The sequence below is a fragment of the Phytophthora sojae genome (assembly GCF_000149755.1).
Source record: "Phytophthora sojae unplaced genomic scaffold PHYSOscaffold_1, whole genome shotgun sequence".
NCBI lineage: Eukaryota > Oomycota > Peronosporomycetes > Peronosporales > Peronosporaceae > Phytophthora > Phytophthora sojae.
Genome location: NW_009258115.1, coordinates 9,968,848 through 9,984,674, shown reverse-complemented (window position 1 = coordinate 9,984,674; position 15,827 = coordinate 9,968,848). Strand labels below are relative to the sequence as shown.

The following is a 15,827-nucleotide window of genomic DNA, read 5'->3' as shown; positions in this document are numbered from 1 at the left end:
ATGTACAACCTGTACTCTTGAGAACTTGAGAGACGGTGGCGAGGCCGACGCATGTCACGACTTCAAGATTGTGGCCATTGTTTGTTTGCAAGGACCTTTGTTTTCCTCCAGCTCTGGTGAACAATTGTTGACTGGATGATGCTGCGAGGCAACCAAGTCGTGCTGTGCTCGTCATTGACGACTCGTCAAGATGTACATGTGCATGTGCGTGCATTCAGTGTATCGGCATCGTTGGTCAGGGTTTGCAGTCAAGTTGAAGTTGGTTTATCCACAGCCTGCCATGCATATACTTAGCATGTAGATATCTACATGTATCTGCGAGCACTTGCAACTTTTATACATCAGGACGCTACTGTATTAACTAAAGCTAAATAGACAACTGTGATCATCATCAACTTTTATTATTATTATTATTAATATACAAAAGTTATTTTTGGGACGAAGTCCCCATTATAATGACTTGGTACCGGTATACCTCTCCTTACCGCGTAGTGTCTGGTGATTGATTAGATGGAATAAGTAGGTTTAGGGTTGTAATGTATAGCAGGGGCACGACCTCCCCGAATTTTACTCGGGTATAGTGGGCTTTTGGGCCCGGGCCAAGAGACTCCTCACAGACTTTCAGTAAGGGCACCGTCATCGGAGGGCCTTAAAGTTATGGTACATAAGTGCACGGCGCCCCTTCGTCTCGCGGTATCACGGCGGTATGAGCACGTCGGATCGCTCTTGGGACTATGTCGTGGCGATCTTGACCCATGAGAGTGTTGCCTCAGCGAAGGGCTTGTGTTCGGCGGGAACGTCTAGCTGCAAGATTTAGATGCGATGACAAATTGTTGCATTGCTGGCACTGCTTTTTGATGCAGGGTAGGAGCTGCTGGCAATTTTGATGCCGCGCAGGAAGGCGTGCTGGGCGATGTCAGACATGCTGCATCTCCGAAGCTCGATAGGTAGGTTGAGTGCACGGCTATCAGCTGATCACTCTTGGTGCAACGGGGCACATAGCAACCATCCGAAAGCACAACGCTCTGTTGGAGCTTATTTGCTCACGAATGCCCAGCATTCGTGCTGACTCGAGCTAGGTTCGCTAAAACTTGCAGCATTCGTGCTGACTCGAGCTAGGTTTGCAAAAACTTGCAGCAAAGCGCAGCCTCGGTCACGTTGGTTCCCTTGCTACCTGTGCATGCAGTTTTAATTAAGAGCAACACTGCTGGCAGAAGGTGTTTTGATCCATAACTGTGCTACCAATACCGGACTGCGATCAAGTAAGACAGCTATTCTGTCCCCCAGCAGGTACTGAAAACCATCGCAGTAGTTTCTGTAGCTGGTTCGATGCCCATGACTAGTATAGATAGCTAGAACTGTCTACAACAGTATCTATATGGTAAAGGTGCTATATACATTTGAGAAGCTTACAGCAAGGCAGGTCTAAAGCCTAGGCTTACACTTCAAAAATTGACTAGTAGCGCTGATAAGCTTAGGCTGATGCTTTGGGGACGTCGTCAAATGTACAGTTTTACTGTACGTAAGAGGTCGGCCCACTCGAGCTGCTCAGCTAGTTAAAAAATATTTTAATCTTTTTTTGTGACGAACGTATTAAAATACGTTCGGCACGATGCAAACTCAACCAGGCTGCACCCACATACCTGGTATATGAGAGGCGGTTGTCCATGTTGTACCGGTATGGGCAATTTGTCCCTCTAGCATAGACAGGGTTCCGTTGCACGGCCATTGATGTCGAAATGTCCCCCAGTCGATAATTGCTTGTATGAAGTTTATTCTCGCTTTAGGCTGAAGCTGTGACGAGTTGCCAGACCTGTCAGCAATACATGTACAACAGGACAGAAAAAAAATCGTCTGAAACAATACCTACAGGCAACGATGGTGTGCCCATCCCACGCATCAGTTGATCCCGTCAAAGATTCTCAAAGATACTTTGAGATTTCGATTAATGCTCAGGTGAACGAACAGTGAACGGTGTCAGTTTTATCATTGACCTACAACGCTGAGGCAACATGTACTGTATCGGTATCGGGTATGTTGAGGGGATATAACGCCCCTTTCTCTTGGCGTACGGACATGCAGTGCAGTCAAAGCGCGCACTTGGCCTGTCAATAATACATGTATGCGGGCAAGGAACTTGCCGTCGGTAAGATGCCGCGGGCACGCTTCCGCCAGGGATACTGTACAACGGTGCTTTTGGGCGGGTTTTAAAGCGTCAAGCCTACCCCTTGGTGAGGTGTCAACACCCAAACATCCTCGAAGGCTGTAAAGTATATGGTACTTGGAATACGTCGCTTTGTTTAATATCCTAAGATCTATATCTCCAATGGCAGAAATTTATTACTTAGTACAGCGAGTTTTAGGCCGAACACACCTTTGTTTGGCCAGAGCACGACTGTTTGGATACGGCACAAGTATCCAAGTCCTTCACGCATAGCATCCAGCACGAGGTCGCAGTGTGCGTGCTCACAGTGCAATCACAACTCTTTGAACACGACGCCGCATCAGTTGAGTGGCCTCTGTTACACACCACAGCACAGCCCTCTGGTGGAGCTGCCGCACCCGACTTCACATTACATTCCTTGAAACTGCAAGCCGCATCCACGGACGCCAGCAAGTGACGGCCCGGAGCGCAGCCCAGCAACTGGTGGTCCGACTGGTAGCCTTGCTGCACGTACTGCGCCGTCGTGTTCGCGTGCACGTCGAAGTCCATCTGCTTGAGCATGCGCTGGTACGACGGCAGCAGCGTCATCTTGCCGAACCACGCGCGCAGCAGGCGCTGCGTCTCCGCCGTCTCCACCTCGGGCATGCGCACGCCGTGCATCACGGCCGGGAGCTGCTCCGACGTGGCCACCCACCGGTTGTAGCCCGTGCCCACCATGAGTGTCACCTGGTCGGGCTTGAGCACGGGCCGCACGCGCTGGCCGTCGCGCCGCTGGATGATGAGACCCGACTCCGAGTCATCCTGGCCGCCGGCCGACACCGACTCGAGCGTGCTCTTGGAGCCGTCGCTGCTGACCTTGTAGAAGGCGGGCGTGGCGAACACGATGAACATGCCGTCGTCCTCGTGCAGCTCGAGGGTCAGGTCGTCTTGGCTGCTGCTGTTGGTCGTGGCATTGGCGGCCGAGGCGAGTCTGCGCTCGTGGACGGAAGGCGCCTCGTAGGCGTGGAAGTGGTCGAGGCGCACGGCGTCCGTCATGAGCTTGCGGCTCGAGACGGCCTGGCCGTAGCCGTCCTTGGTCGTGAAGCTCGTGGCGTCGAGCGTCGTGGCCACGTTGAGCACCACCAGCTCCAGCAGCGACGAGAACTCGTTGTAGACGGCCGAGTAGCCCGGACACGCGGCGTGCGTGGTGGTGGCGTTCGGGTTGGCTTCCTGGCCCGACGGCGTGCTGATCGTGTAGCGGTTCGTGCCGTCGGAGAGCGTCTTGTGCAGCAGGAACTCGGCGTTGGCCTCCTGCGCGGACACGGCGCAGTTGGCGGCCGAGTCGAGGTACGCGCGGCGCACCTGTGCGTAGGAAGGCACGTTGGTGAAGCTGATGATGCCGTCCTTCTTGAGCGCGTCGAGGACGTCGTTGGGCGTGTTGGCGGTGGAGAGGGTGGCGTAGTCGAAGGTGGGGACTTCGAATGCAGGCGCCTTGTCGGCAATGGTGGTGGGGACAGCGCCCGCCATGAGCATGGCTACACAAGCGAGGAGAGTTCTTGGCATGATAGTTATGCGTGCCACCGATGCGATTGTGGTGGCGGAGGGCTAAATTGCAAATGAATGAGATTGGAAGGTCATCTGCTGCTATTCAGTTTGTATTATAATAATAGATAAAGATGACGAGAATCGCTGGAGGAGCTGCATTGTTTTAGTTGATTCAATTGTCTGCAGGATAATGCCACAAGTATTGACTTCTTCTCTCCGCATTGGCGAACAAATTTTGACGGGAAGGTGCTACGAAGATTAGCAGGTTGACAAAGCTGCACTCGTCCGAGTGCAGCCAGCCTTGTCGGGACGCAAAGTCTACACTGCCGGAATTTCCATTCCGGCCCGGACTCATAGGTCTGGGAGCGTGCAGCGAGCTGAAGCTGGTTTATCCTGACGTTTTTAAACTTAAAAATGCGCAACGCTTCACGAATATGGGTCTCCGGGGAAAATATCTGCGGTAAGATACAGGAAATGTGCCAAACGAATACACCGATTGAGTGAATTACCGTACCCACCCACAAGGGGCTTGTTGCTACCGGTACACTCGCGCGATACATCTACACTTATGAACCAGTTAGTCGCTGGTAGCTCGCATAAGCTCGTCCTGTTGCTCCAGTGGGGATCGTCCTTTATTCCAAGTAGATATATTAATATATCTGTCTGACTAGAGAGTAACAAGTAATGTTTTTTTTTAATTGAGGTATTAATACATCGTTGTCACTTAGTTCAAGAGTAACAAGTAATGTGCTTGTACTTTCGAGTACTTTCGGACAGATTATATCCTTTTGAGCAAGCGCGCTCTATTAACGAGAGAATACTAGCAGTGCTGGCTGCTGCCTACGCTAATGTGAATAAGACGCTACGAGAATTTTGCGATGATATTTCTATTGTTTTTTATTCGCTTGAATTCCCTATTACCTAGAGGGGGTAATTCTACGCCAATGATCTTCTCCTCGTACTCGCTCTCCTTCTCCTTCCAGGTGGTCATGCTGTCTGTGGCATTTTTCTTAAGACTTTTGTAAATTACTCAGAACTCATCGAACTACTCGATATTAAAATATCGAGTAGTTCGATGAGTACTTAAGTTATAAAAGTAAACACCTCAGACACGGGGCGACGTGTCATGTTGTATGGAGACCATGTTCACTCCAGCGTAGACTGGTCTCTTGGACGGACAGCTCATTTGTAGTGCAAGTTGCTGGCCTCCTGCCCAAATCGACAATTGCTAAATCCCGCAGCTGATGGTTACACCAGTCTTGCACTGTCGGCTTCTCAGCAACGAGACCGGGAAGTAAATCAGGTGGATCCAAATGTAATGTTGGCACGTGCTATCTCATCTCGAAGCAGTAGCGTTGCTTTACATGCACATGAACTTCGAGGTGCACGTTGGAATCAAGTACAGTATCGTACATGTACCGGGACGTTGTGGTGGAGTACCTTGGAAGTCGCACTCCTCCGTACTTAGTTGACGAGCATCCTCACTTGCGCGGTCTGAAAGCAACGCTCTGCACTGAAAACTCTGGAGTCCTGAGTCTGGAGGGATGTTTGATCACCAATCTTGCGGGAAAGCAGCGCTCGAACAGGAAAAAATCGTCGACCAAAACCAAATCGACAATACACACTGTAAACCAGGTGTTCATCTCTACAGTACATGTACTCACAAGTTAACCCTACAAAGATACTGAAATGATACTGTACTCCGAAATACTCAATAAACGAGTGGACGGTGCTACAGCATTTCATTTTTACCGTTGACCTACAACAGGATAGCGCTTACCGGGATGCCTGTTAGAAAAACACTGTATGTTGGCGGTCGAAATATCTTGAAGATGCAAGGTTTCGCGCCCTAGCATAACGCCCCTTCCTCTTGGCGTACGGACACCGCTAACATCATTACAGACGAAAGCATGTGCGTGGTCTGTCAATAATACCCGTGTACGCAAGTTGCTGTGGGCACGTTTCCGACGGAAAGTTGCCAGGGGCTCGTTTCCATGCATCAAATTTAAGCCCTCTACCCTCCCCACTCACTGGATGTCCCAAGGTGCAACTCGTTGACACGCTTCCGCTGCCTGATGCAGCGAGTGATTCCTGACCTCAAATCTCCGAAGGCAGATCAAAACCATTTGCGAGCTTGAGCTCTTGCTTCCAGCCCTTCAACGCAGCACTTGTGCCCTTATCATTTGCCAATCATTCTCAAATTTGCCTTACCGAGCTACAGCTCCGTCGCCACAACCAAACACCTGCTCTCATCGGTTCAAAATGGTTCAAATCAACAAGATGCTGCTCAGTCTAGCTGCCATGTTCATGGCGGGCGCTGTCCCCACCACCATTGCCGACAAGGCGCCTGCATTCGAAGTCCCCACCTTCGACTACGCCACCCTCTCCACCGCCAACACGCCCAACGACGTCCTCGACGCGCTCAAGAAGGACGGCATCATCAGCTTCACCAACGTGCCTTCCTACGCACAGGTGCGCCGCGCGTACCTCGACTCGGCCGCCAACTGCGCCGTGTCCGCGCAGGAGGCCAACGCCGAGTTCCTGCTGCACAAGACGCTCTCCGACGGCACGAACCGCTACACGATCAGCACGCCGTCGGGCCAGGAAGCCAACCCGAACGCCACCACCACGCACGCCGCGTGTCCGGGCTACTCGGCCGTCTACAACGAGTTCTCGTCGCTGCTGGAGCTGGTGGTGCTCAACGTGGCCACGACGCTCGACGCCACGAGCTTCACGACCAAGGACGGCTACGGCCAGGCCGTCTCGAGCCGCAAGCTCATGACGGACGCCGTGCGCCTCGACCACTTCCACGCCTACGAGGCGCCTTCCGTCCACGAGCGCAGACTCGCCTCGGCCGCCAATGCCACGACCAACAGCAGCAGCCAAGACGACCTGACCCTCGAGCTGCACGAGGACGACGGCATGTTCATCGTGTTCGCCACGCCCGCCTTCTACAAGGTCAGCAGCGACGGCTCCAAGAGCACGCTCGAGTCGGTGTCGGCCGGCGGCCAGGATGACTCGGAGTCGGGTCTCATCATCCAGCGGCGCGACGGCCAGCGCGTGCGGCCCGTGCTCAAGCCCGACCAGGTGACACTCATGGTGGGCACGGGCTACAACCGGTGGGTGGCCACGTCGGAGCAGCTCCCGGCCGTGATGCACGGCGTGCGCATGCCCGAGGTGGAGACGGCGGAGACGCAGCGCCTGCTGCGCGCGTGGTTCGGCAAGATGACGCTGCTGCCGTCGTACCAGCGCATGCTCAAGCAGATGGACTTCGACGTGCACGCGAACACGACGGCGCAGTACGTGCAGCAAGGCTACCAGTCGGACCACCAGTTGCTGGGCTGCGCTCCGGGCCGTCACTTGCTGGCGTCTGCCGATGCCGAATGCAGCTTCAACTCGTGTACCGTCAAGTCCGGGGCGACGGCCCCCTCCGATGGCTGCTCTGTTGTGTGCAACCGAAACCACGCGACTGACGCCGCGGACTGCGAGAAGAGCTGCGACTGCACTGTGAGCACGCACAGCGCGACCACGTGCTGGATGCTGTGCGTGCTGGACCTGGACTCGTGCAGCCTCGACCAGCAGTCGTGCTCTGGCCAGGCGAAGGTGTGCGACTTGAACGCTGCACCGACAACGCCGGCACCTACGAGCGCTCCGGCCCCGACCATGGCAGCCCCCACGACGCCGGCGCCCACGGCTGCTCCGGCCCCCGCTACAACGGCGCCGCCTTCTACGCCGTCCTCGCCCTCCACCCCTTCGACTCCGTCCTCGGACGCTTCGACCCCTACCACCGATGCGCCGTCGACACCGTCCAGCCCGTCCTCGCCCGACACTCCCTCGGACACCCCCACTCCTCCGTCCGCGGCGAGCGAGGAGCGCGACGCGCCGCCCGCGTCCACGACGACCGCCCCCGCCACTTCTGCGACGCCCAGCCCGACGGGATCCGCGTCGTCCAGCGCCACGCCTGCCCCCGCGAACAACCACGGCATGTGCTAAGGACTTACTGTTCCCGATCTATTCAATACATGTTTGCCAATCAATGCAATTCAATCACAACAAATAGTCCGAAAAAGTATCTTCGCACTTCAACTTCCCACGTTGCGCGTCACAAATGCGCAAAAACAGGATATGTGACCAGCAACCAAAAGCCCATTTATTGTGCCCATTTTGATTTTGTGACTGGTCCATCCATCAGTCCGCAACATGAGTGGCAAGTACCCAACGGGCCCGTATCCTGCCTGTGTATGAATGTGTCGCTAACGCTCTCGTGCCGTTCCCCCACAGGCGGCCAGGAGGTGATCGAGCTGCTCAGCAGCAGCGACGAGGCCTCGTCCAGCGACTCGCAGCCGTCGCGCGCGCGGCGCCGGGTGCGTCGCAGCCCCAGCAGTAGCAGCGAGGAGGAGGAGAAGGCGCAACTTAAGCCTCCGCGGCGGCGGCTGATGCGCGCGCCTGGCGCCGGCCCCAGCGACCGAAGGAGGAAGCGATGCGCCTCTAGCGCCAGCAGCGAGGGCGAGAGCAGCCAGGACGAGAGCGACGGCAGTGTCGAGGAGCGCGAGACCCTCGCGCAATTGAAGCGACCAGCGAAGAAGACTAAAGTTGCTGTAACGAAAGCTTATGTTGCTCCATCCACCCGCCCGCGCCCCGACCGCCGGGCGGACGGAGAGATGCGACAGATCACGGAAGGCATGAGCTTCTACGAGCTGCAGGCCCAGCAGCAGATGATGGCGCGGTTCCAGAACCAGAACCGCAGGAAGACGCCGCCGCCGCCGAAGCCGCGAGTCGAGCACAAGAGCAACATTAGTGAAAATTCAACTGGAGCTAGGCAACATAAGGAGAAGACGAAGGTGAGCACCAGTGAGTTGCAGGCGCAGAAGAGGGCTTTGGACCACTTCCACAGGCAGAAAGCGCGCAAGTCGGCGCCGTCGGTCAACAGGCGGAAGAAATCGTACAGCAGTGCGAGTGCAAGCGGGGAGAGTGACGAGAGCGAGGAGAAGGACGAGGAGTGGGATAATTTCACACGGGTATCAGCCGAAAGGGAGGCACTACGCAAGCAGAAACAGAAGCAGAGTGCGGCACCGTCGAGAACGATGTCGACGGTGAGCAGACCACGTGAGACGGCGCGCAAGTCAGCAGGTTCAGGTGCTCGGACGGATGACCATAGGAGGTGGAGTGGCAAGCAGCAAACAGCCCGGAAAATGGCTGTTCCGAAGTCGCAGGAACAGAAGAAGGCAGATAAGAGGGCTACGCTGGCTGTTAAACCCAGCAAACCAAGGCCGGGAGCTCTGCCGAGAAAACGAAGGTCGCGGAGTTTATCGAGTGAAGAAGAAAGTGAGGAAGCAGCCAGCGACGAAGAATCAAGTGCAGAAGAGAGTGAAGAGGAGGAAGTTGAAATAATTGCACCTCCGCGGCAAGAGAAGTCAAGCGCCAAGAAGAAACCCGCCTCTAAGCGGGCAGAATCAACTGCGACTTCCCCTTCGCGCCAGCCAAAGACTTCAGCACCTGCAGTTCCGGTGCAGACCAATGCGGCGCAGTCCTCGTTGCGGAGTGTTCTCCATGGCGTGAGTGAGACGCAGCATCTTGCAGAACACATGTCTTTTAGGGAGCTGCAAGAGCAGGAGGAGGCACTGAAGTTTTGGAGAAAACGTAATGGCGGCGGGGCGCCTTCGACAGCACGGAAAGGGGGGCACGGTGCAAATACGAACGGTACACACGCTGCAACAAAGACGAACGGCAATGGTCGCCGTGCTCGAATGGGCGTTAACCAGAAGGAGACCCCCAACACTCCCCCCTCGTTAACCTACATTTCGCCTTCCGCTCGAAACGGATTATCAGCGCCAAGTGCGCATGTTGTGTCAGCTGCTGGATGCACAACGACGCCAGTGCAGAAGCCGAGTACTCCACTGATACACTCGACGGCATGGAGGCGACTTGTTTTCGAGGAAGCGCCTCCGAATATCCTACACGCTGTATCGACAATCCCGTATGCCTCTGGTAAGCGTTTGATTAGAGCTGGCTGTGATTTATCGGTGACATACTGACAGCGACCAATTATTTTGTGTAGGATCCGACAAACCACTCTGGGAGTACGACCCAGAGGGCAATCTTAAGGAAAAATGCAAATTTGTCGCGGCGGTGGGTCAAGGCGTTGCTATCACAGAGGATAATCTTATGACCCAGGTTGGTAATTGCAGCAGGTGTGCGTGGGTAGACCATTTTATTGAGTTTGTGTTTGAATGATGTTGTGCCACTAGCCACCAAGCCAGTCAGAGGTCAACACCAAGGTGAGGGAGTTGGTCGAAGAGGAGTTGCCGTACATCAAAAAGTGCCACGGCCGCAGAGTGCGCCATATCCTGAGAGACACACGAAAACAGGTGAACGGGTATCTTAAGGCCCATCAAGTTCTCCGTAGCGAGCGCTACAGACGCTTACAGTGGTCGGAAATTGCGAGTAAGTATCTTGCCAATATTGCCGTTGCAATTGCTGTTTGTTAACCACTAATACGCTCTTTATTGTGTCCGCTTATACAGATCATCAGTCGTGGTTAGATATTTCCCCTATCGAGCACGTTACAGCAAAGCGGATCTTGCAGAATCTGACGAACTCAAGACGGCCTTACAATTCTCTGGTTGGGGATGTGCGCTACGTTGTTCAGCACCAGGACCAACCTCTTGCGTCCTTGGTTTGCCCAGAAACGGTCAATGATCTGCAAGAAATCACCGCGCTTCGTCGGTCTTTCACCATGATTGGAGTCAGGAAAAACCCATTCGTTGATGATGACCCCATTTTGCGTCATGTGCCTTATTTGGGCGACGGCAAGACTTTGGAAATCGACAATGAATTGTACGATGGAACGACTATGAGCAAAGCACGCCAAGTAAAAGTTTTCGGAGAGGGCGAGGACTTGAAGGTGTTGAATCCTGGCGCGCGGGATGACGAAGTTATGGAGTATCTATTACGAATTATTGTGAGAAAATGTGGAGCATCCGAACAAGTCTTCTTGGCACTCCAGCATGAAGCAGACTTTGATAGACCATTCGTTGACTATTGCGAGATGCGAGGGCTGTATAAGAAAGTGCAACGTACGGCAAGTAAGATTGCTAAAGTGCGCAAGCTGATTGGCCTCCATCAGGAATCCCCCACGGACGCTAGTAGCAAGGCGGCTGACCTGACTAACGCGATTAAGGCTCTTCGTGAGCTCGCACAGCCGTGCTGGTTTCTTCAAGATAAGTCAGAGCCCCATTCGTTAGCTGTGAGATTACAAGAGCCGTTGGAGGGTTTTGAGTCAAGTTATGCTGAATCACCAGAGGCACTGGGTATACGCGACTGCAATACCTACGAAGGGTTAACTGGAGGGCATCGTGACCTATTATGCCGCCGCTGTTACACTTATGACTGCTACGATCATGGAACTCAAAACCCGCAACGAAGCCTTCGCGCGGATCCGATCAACCCGATGGTTACTGCTCCATGTATTGTGCTAGCTCGACAAGACATACCCGTGCAAGAAGGGGGCGCAGATGAAACGCCAAGCTCCTCAACGTCGCCTGCAGATCATGCGGATATCATCGAGCTGACTGGCGGTTCATCATCAGAGGATGAAGTGCAGGAAAGCAAGAAACAGCATCCTAGCGAAGTTGACTCCAAGTCCCAGCCTGCCTCTCAATATCGCCGCTCGAAACGCTCTCAGACCCTCATCAGTACAAAGGCAAGCAAGAGCTTGGAGACGCAAGAGAAAATGTTAGAGACTGAAAGACTCGCGAAACTGGAGAAACGAAGAAAGAAACGCGAAAAGTTTGAGCGCGCCGCAGACAAGTCGGAGTATGTGGACAATTCCTACCTCCCCGCAGTTACGGCGAAGCTACAAAAGTTGGTGTCTAAGGCACAACCTTGCAGTAATTCTTGCTGGTTGTCCGTCAGCGATGACAACTCGACAGAAAGGGGTGCACCACTTAAGCAGGTTGAGTCGGTGCTGGTTCGAAAGCTTGCATCCATCTATGGACCGAATTCGTGCGTGGTATCAGCAATACTCGCAAGCCCAAGGTGTACGTGTGCGCAGATCTCTAGGTTTCTGGCTGAAGAGAAAAAACGACGAGATAGCGGCGATGACATGGAGATCACGGGTGACTTGTCGATGTCGTCCGAAACACAACGAAAAGGCCGACGACATGGTGCGGGGGTGCGCTCGAACAGATCAATAGCGAAGCGCGGTCGTGAAAAGCGCAGCTACGATCGAGAGAAAAAGGAGAGCTACAAACCGTGCAGTCACGACGGAGTATGCGACGAGCAATGCGAGTGCGTAAAGGATCGCCACTCTTGTGGCAGGTCATGCTCCTGTCCTCGCGATTGCCCTAACCGGTTCCAGGGCTGCAACTGCTCGATTGGGAATTGCCATATTTCTTCGACATGTGCGTGCTTGAAAGCTGGAAAGGAGTGTGATCCCGACTACTGCTTCAGCTGCGGAGCCAGCGATGCCGCCGTGATGGCATTCCATCCCGAGTTCAAGAGCAAAAGCAGCCACGACCTGAACATCTGCCGCAATGTGAATATGTTGCGCGGCAGTATTCAGAAGAAGATTGGCGTTGCTTTCTCTGGGACACATGGGTGGGGTGCGTACGCTCTTGAGCCGATCCGGAAGGACGATTTTGTGTTGGAGTACACTGGAGAACTCATTACGGACAGGGAGGCAGAGCGGCGAGGGACAACACTCTACGAGCGCATCGGGGTCAGCTACCTTTTCGGTGTGAACAGTCAGGAAGTGGTTGACGCGGCCAGGAAAGGCAATAAGGCGAAGTTTGCCAACCATAAGAAAGGAGATCCCAACCTGGATGTACGAATTTTCTCTTCGAATGGAGAGGACCGCATCGGCCTTTTCGCGCGAGAAGCGATTGAAGTGGGAGGCGAGCTCTTTTTCGACTATGGCTACTCCGGCGAGACTGCCCCGGAGTGGAGTCAGCGCGACAAATCACCTCCCGAAAAGCTGGTATATGCCGACGACGAGAACGATGAGTGGGAGTAAGTAGTTTATTTTCTTCATTTTGTATAATGTGGTGCTTGTCACTAACGTCAAGTGCTTGTTGTGGCCGCGAACAGACAACTGGATTGACTTGGTGCGGGTGAGACGTGATGTCCTATGAGTGAGCTCGATCATGGTTGTGCCCTGCTACATCGATCACGTTTTAAGTACAGGTTGCGCCTTATAACGATTGCCTTTGAGATTTTGTCTGTTTCACAATCACAGGACTTTGGTTTAAGAGGAAACTTGGTCAGCATTACGTACGTATCGACTTGAAAGTGGCAAATGGTTTATCCGAGACCTTCGCGAAGCTAGCGGTCACGCCATTCTGGCCGGAGTTGCAACATTTTTCAGCACGACACTCGAAACAGCCAAATGGCAGCCCACGGAGATATGCTTGCTTGCTACCGGTATCGTCGAATATCTTTGATGGACAAGATGAATGAGGCATGTTCGTAGTGCATCATCACGCGCATATCAATTGTGTACTTCCAGTGGATTGGAGTTGTGCCCGTAATCGAGGGCGGGAGTATGCAGGTGCTGTTGATATAATCGGCACGAGATTGTGCACTTGCCTCGATTACGCTCCTGATACCTCGACACAGTTCAGTATCCAGAGCTGGTAAGTTGTAGCTCATCATACTCTCGGGCTCCACCGCTGCAGTTCATTTTCCAATCTGCTTTATACCGAGCAACCAGCCAGCCTCTCCAAGCAACAACTCCTGCCTGCCATGTCGAAAGACGCTGCCACCCCCACCAAGATGACCTACCGCTTCCTCGGCAACTCCGGCCTGCTCGTCTCCAAGATGGCGCTCGGCAGCTGGATGACTGTCGACGAGAAGCATACGACCGATGCCTGGTACGAGATGATGTAGATCGCGTTCAAGGCCGGCATCAACTTCTACGACAACGCCGAGGTGTATGGCAACAGCCAAGCCGAGAAGATCATGGGCACGGCCATTCAACGCGGAATCACCGATGGAGTCTGGAGTCGCGAAGACCTCGTGGTCACCACCAAGCTGTTCATGGGCGCCAAGGGGTGGGAGGAGTCCGGTCCCAACGCCCAGGGCATCAGCCGCAAGCACATCGTCGAGGGCTCTAAGGCTTCGCTGCGCCGCATGCAGCTGAACTACGTCGACGTCATCTTCTGCCACCGACCCGAGCCGTACACACCCATTGAGGAGACCGTGCGCGCTATGAACTACGTGATCGAGCAGGGGTGGGCCTTCTACTGGGGAACCAGCGAGTGGAATGCGTCTGACATCGTGGAAGCGTGCGACGTGGCCGATCGTCTCGGCTTGATCCGCCCCATCGTGGAGCAGGCCCAGTACAGCCTGATGGAGCGCTCCAAGGTGGAGTTCGAGTTCGCGCCGCTGTACAAGAAGTACAAGCTGGGCCTGACGACGTGGGCTCCGCTCGCCAACGGCATCCTCACGGGCAAATACAGCGGCGGCGTGGCTGAAAGCACACGCTTCGCCGATCCCTTCTTCAAGACCCTGTTCGGTGCTACGTTCGACGAGCGCGTGGCGAAGGCCGACAAGCTCAAGACCATTGCGGACGAGCTGGGGTGTTCGCTGGCGCAGCTCGCTGTGGCCTGGTGCATCTCCAACGAGAACGTGTCGACTGTGCTGGTGGGCGCCAGCCGTCCGTCGCAGCTCGAGGAAAACCTGAAGGCTATTGCGTTCGTGGAGAAGCTGACCCCGGAGGTGAAGGCGCGCATTGAAGAGATCGCAGCGTTGGTTCCGCAGATGCCTCAACTGGACCCGCTGGCCACGTTTCGCCAGCGCTGGCTGTAAGCTGGTGGTTTGACTTCGAGGCCTTTGGTTCGCAGATTTTGATGACAATTATCCATGCAGATTTATGGATAAAAACAAACACGCTCTGCTTTTGCCTCTGCTTCTGCTTCAATTGTCTAATGGTGCACATTACCTCTACAGGGTAGTATTCACGCAAGTGTACATGCTGAATTGCCACTTTGAATGTGGGTTGGAGTTATTCGCAAGTATTTTTCAGAGGCTCGAAAAACCAACACAACACGGGTCATAACAGATAGACTAGGGCTTCGCGAAGGCTGGGATAGGATTGGTTACCTCACCTTTGATCGCCATTGATAAACTCAATCCGCACGCTCCACGGGCATCTCCTGCGCCTGCTTTGCAGCCGCAGAATCTGCCCGACAATGTATCGCCACTATGGTCACGACGTACAACCGATTTCAGAGCAAAATCAATGACGAATCTAACTCGACGCAGACACGGAGTCCGCGACCGCTGATACGCCCTTGGCGCCCGCCAGAAGAGCAACCGCAGCTACCAAAGCGACGGCGTAGAACCGCATTGTCGTCTGACCTCGGGGGTGAGATAGAGTCCTTGAATGCTAATTCCGAATTGAACGGTTTCGGCTACCTGACTGGTTCATCTCGGCGGAAGATGTGCACAAGCAATTTTACCAAGCACTCCACGAGCTGAGCAGGAGCGCTGCTCGCGTGAAAGAGCGCGAGCAGCAAAAAGCCTGCGAGCGCGCTCGTTGGGATTTGGGCGCTCTTCCGTGATCCGATTTGACAGGGGAGCACAACGAGCGCGCTCGAATACAACAAGATTTCACTGGCTAAAAAACAGCGCAAATATACGGAACACACAAAAATCAGCAGCAAGCCGGAGGAAGCCCCCACCGCCGCGTGCCGCCCGCAGACGTCGCCAAGAGACTCGAGTGCTACTCCGCCGTCCCGTGCAGGAGAAGGCGGAGCAGCAGCAGCAGCGCCAGCGCGAGCACAAGGAGTACGAGCAGCCGCCCGCAGTGCGAGGCCACCACCGACAGCAACCTGCAGTAGGAGGAGGCCCCCACCGCCGCGTGCCGCGCACAGACGTATTGGTAAGCGACTTGGGTTTGCGAATTGGCGTGCAAGCTTGTTAGTACGACGAGCGAAAATGGTCATGACCCGTTCACAAGCTAGAGCTGCCGCAGCTGCTGAATATCGGGGCGATGACACAACTAATCAAGAAATAGTTGTTGCTACGAGAAGGATGGGTGGGTTTGACGATGGCGAACGCGCGCAGCAGCTTCTGGCCATTGATGGACAGCACAAGTTGCGCAACAGCACGACCGCCGTGGCAACTGGCATGCTGAGAT

General features: G+C 54.4%; 6 protein-coding genes across 6 annotated transcripts; 5 read left to right on the top strand and 1 right to left on the bottom strand.

Moving 5' to 3' along the window:
* Positions 1 to 2,359: 2,359 nt before the first annotated feature.
* PHYSODRAFT_477644 (hypothetical protein) lies at positions 2,360 to 3,706 on the bottom strand (the record flags this gene model as incomplete). The annotated part of the gene is made up of 1 exon (XM_009518569.1): positions 2,360 to 3,706. The coding sequence occupies one exon, from the start codon at positions 3,704 to 3,706 to the stop codon at positions 2,360 to 2,362; it is 1,347 nt and encodes a 448-aa protein (XP_009516864.1).
* A 2,262-nt stretch (positions 3,707 to 5,968) lies between these two features.
* Positions 5,969 to 7,681, top strand: PHYSODRAFT_323095 (hypothetical protein; the record flags this gene model as incomplete). Its single annotated transcript, XM_009518568.1, has 1 exon — positions 5,969 to 7,681. The coding sequence occupies one exon, from the start codon at positions 5,969 to 5,971 to the stop codon at positions 7,679 to 7,681; it is 1,713 nt and encodes a 570-aa protein (XP_009516863.1).
* A 207-nt stretch (positions 7,682 to 7,888) lies between these two features.
* PHYSODRAFT_252696 (hypothetical protein) lies at positions 7,889 to 9,005 on the top strand (the record flags this gene model as incomplete). Its single annotated transcript, XM_009518567.1, has 3 exons — positions 7,889 to 7,925; positions 7,970 to 8,781; positions 8,949 to 9,005. 3 exons carry the CDS (start codon positions 7,889 to 7,891, stop codon positions 9,003 to 9,005), a joined length of 906 nt encoding a protein of 301 aa, XP_009516862.1.
* A 430-nt stretch (positions 9,006 to 9,435) lies between these two features.
* PHYSODRAFT_476355 (hypothetical protein) lies at positions 9,436 to 10,176 on the top strand (the record flags this gene model as incomplete). Its single annotated transcript, XM_009518566.1, has 3 exons — positions 9,436 to 9,676; positions 9,747 to 9,862; positions 10,009 to 10,176. 3 exons carry the CDS (start codon positions 9,436 to 9,438, stop codon positions 10,174 to 10,176), a joined length of 525 nt encoding a protein of 174 aa, XP_009516861.1.
* A 1,640-nt stretch (positions 10,177 to 11,816) lies between these two features.
* On the top strand, positions 11,817 to 12,701 carry PHYSODRAFT_473880 (hypothetical protein; the record flags this gene model as incomplete). Its single annotated transcript, XM_009518565.1, has 1 exon — positions 11,817 to 12,701. The coding sequence occupies one exon, from the start codon at positions 11,817 to 11,819 to the stop codon at positions 12,699 to 12,701; it is 885 nt and encodes a 294-aa protein (XP_009516860.1).
* Positions 12,702 to 13,588: 887 nt separating this feature from the next.
* Positions 13,589 to 14,455, top strand: PHYSODRAFT_252703 (hypothetical protein; the record flags this gene model as incomplete). Its single annotated transcript, XM_009518564.1, has 1 exon — positions 13,589 to 14,455. A coding segment is annotated over one exon (867 nt), but the record flags the coding sequence as incomplete, so codon positions are not given.
* Positions 14,456 to 15,827: the final 1,372 nt, after the last annotated feature.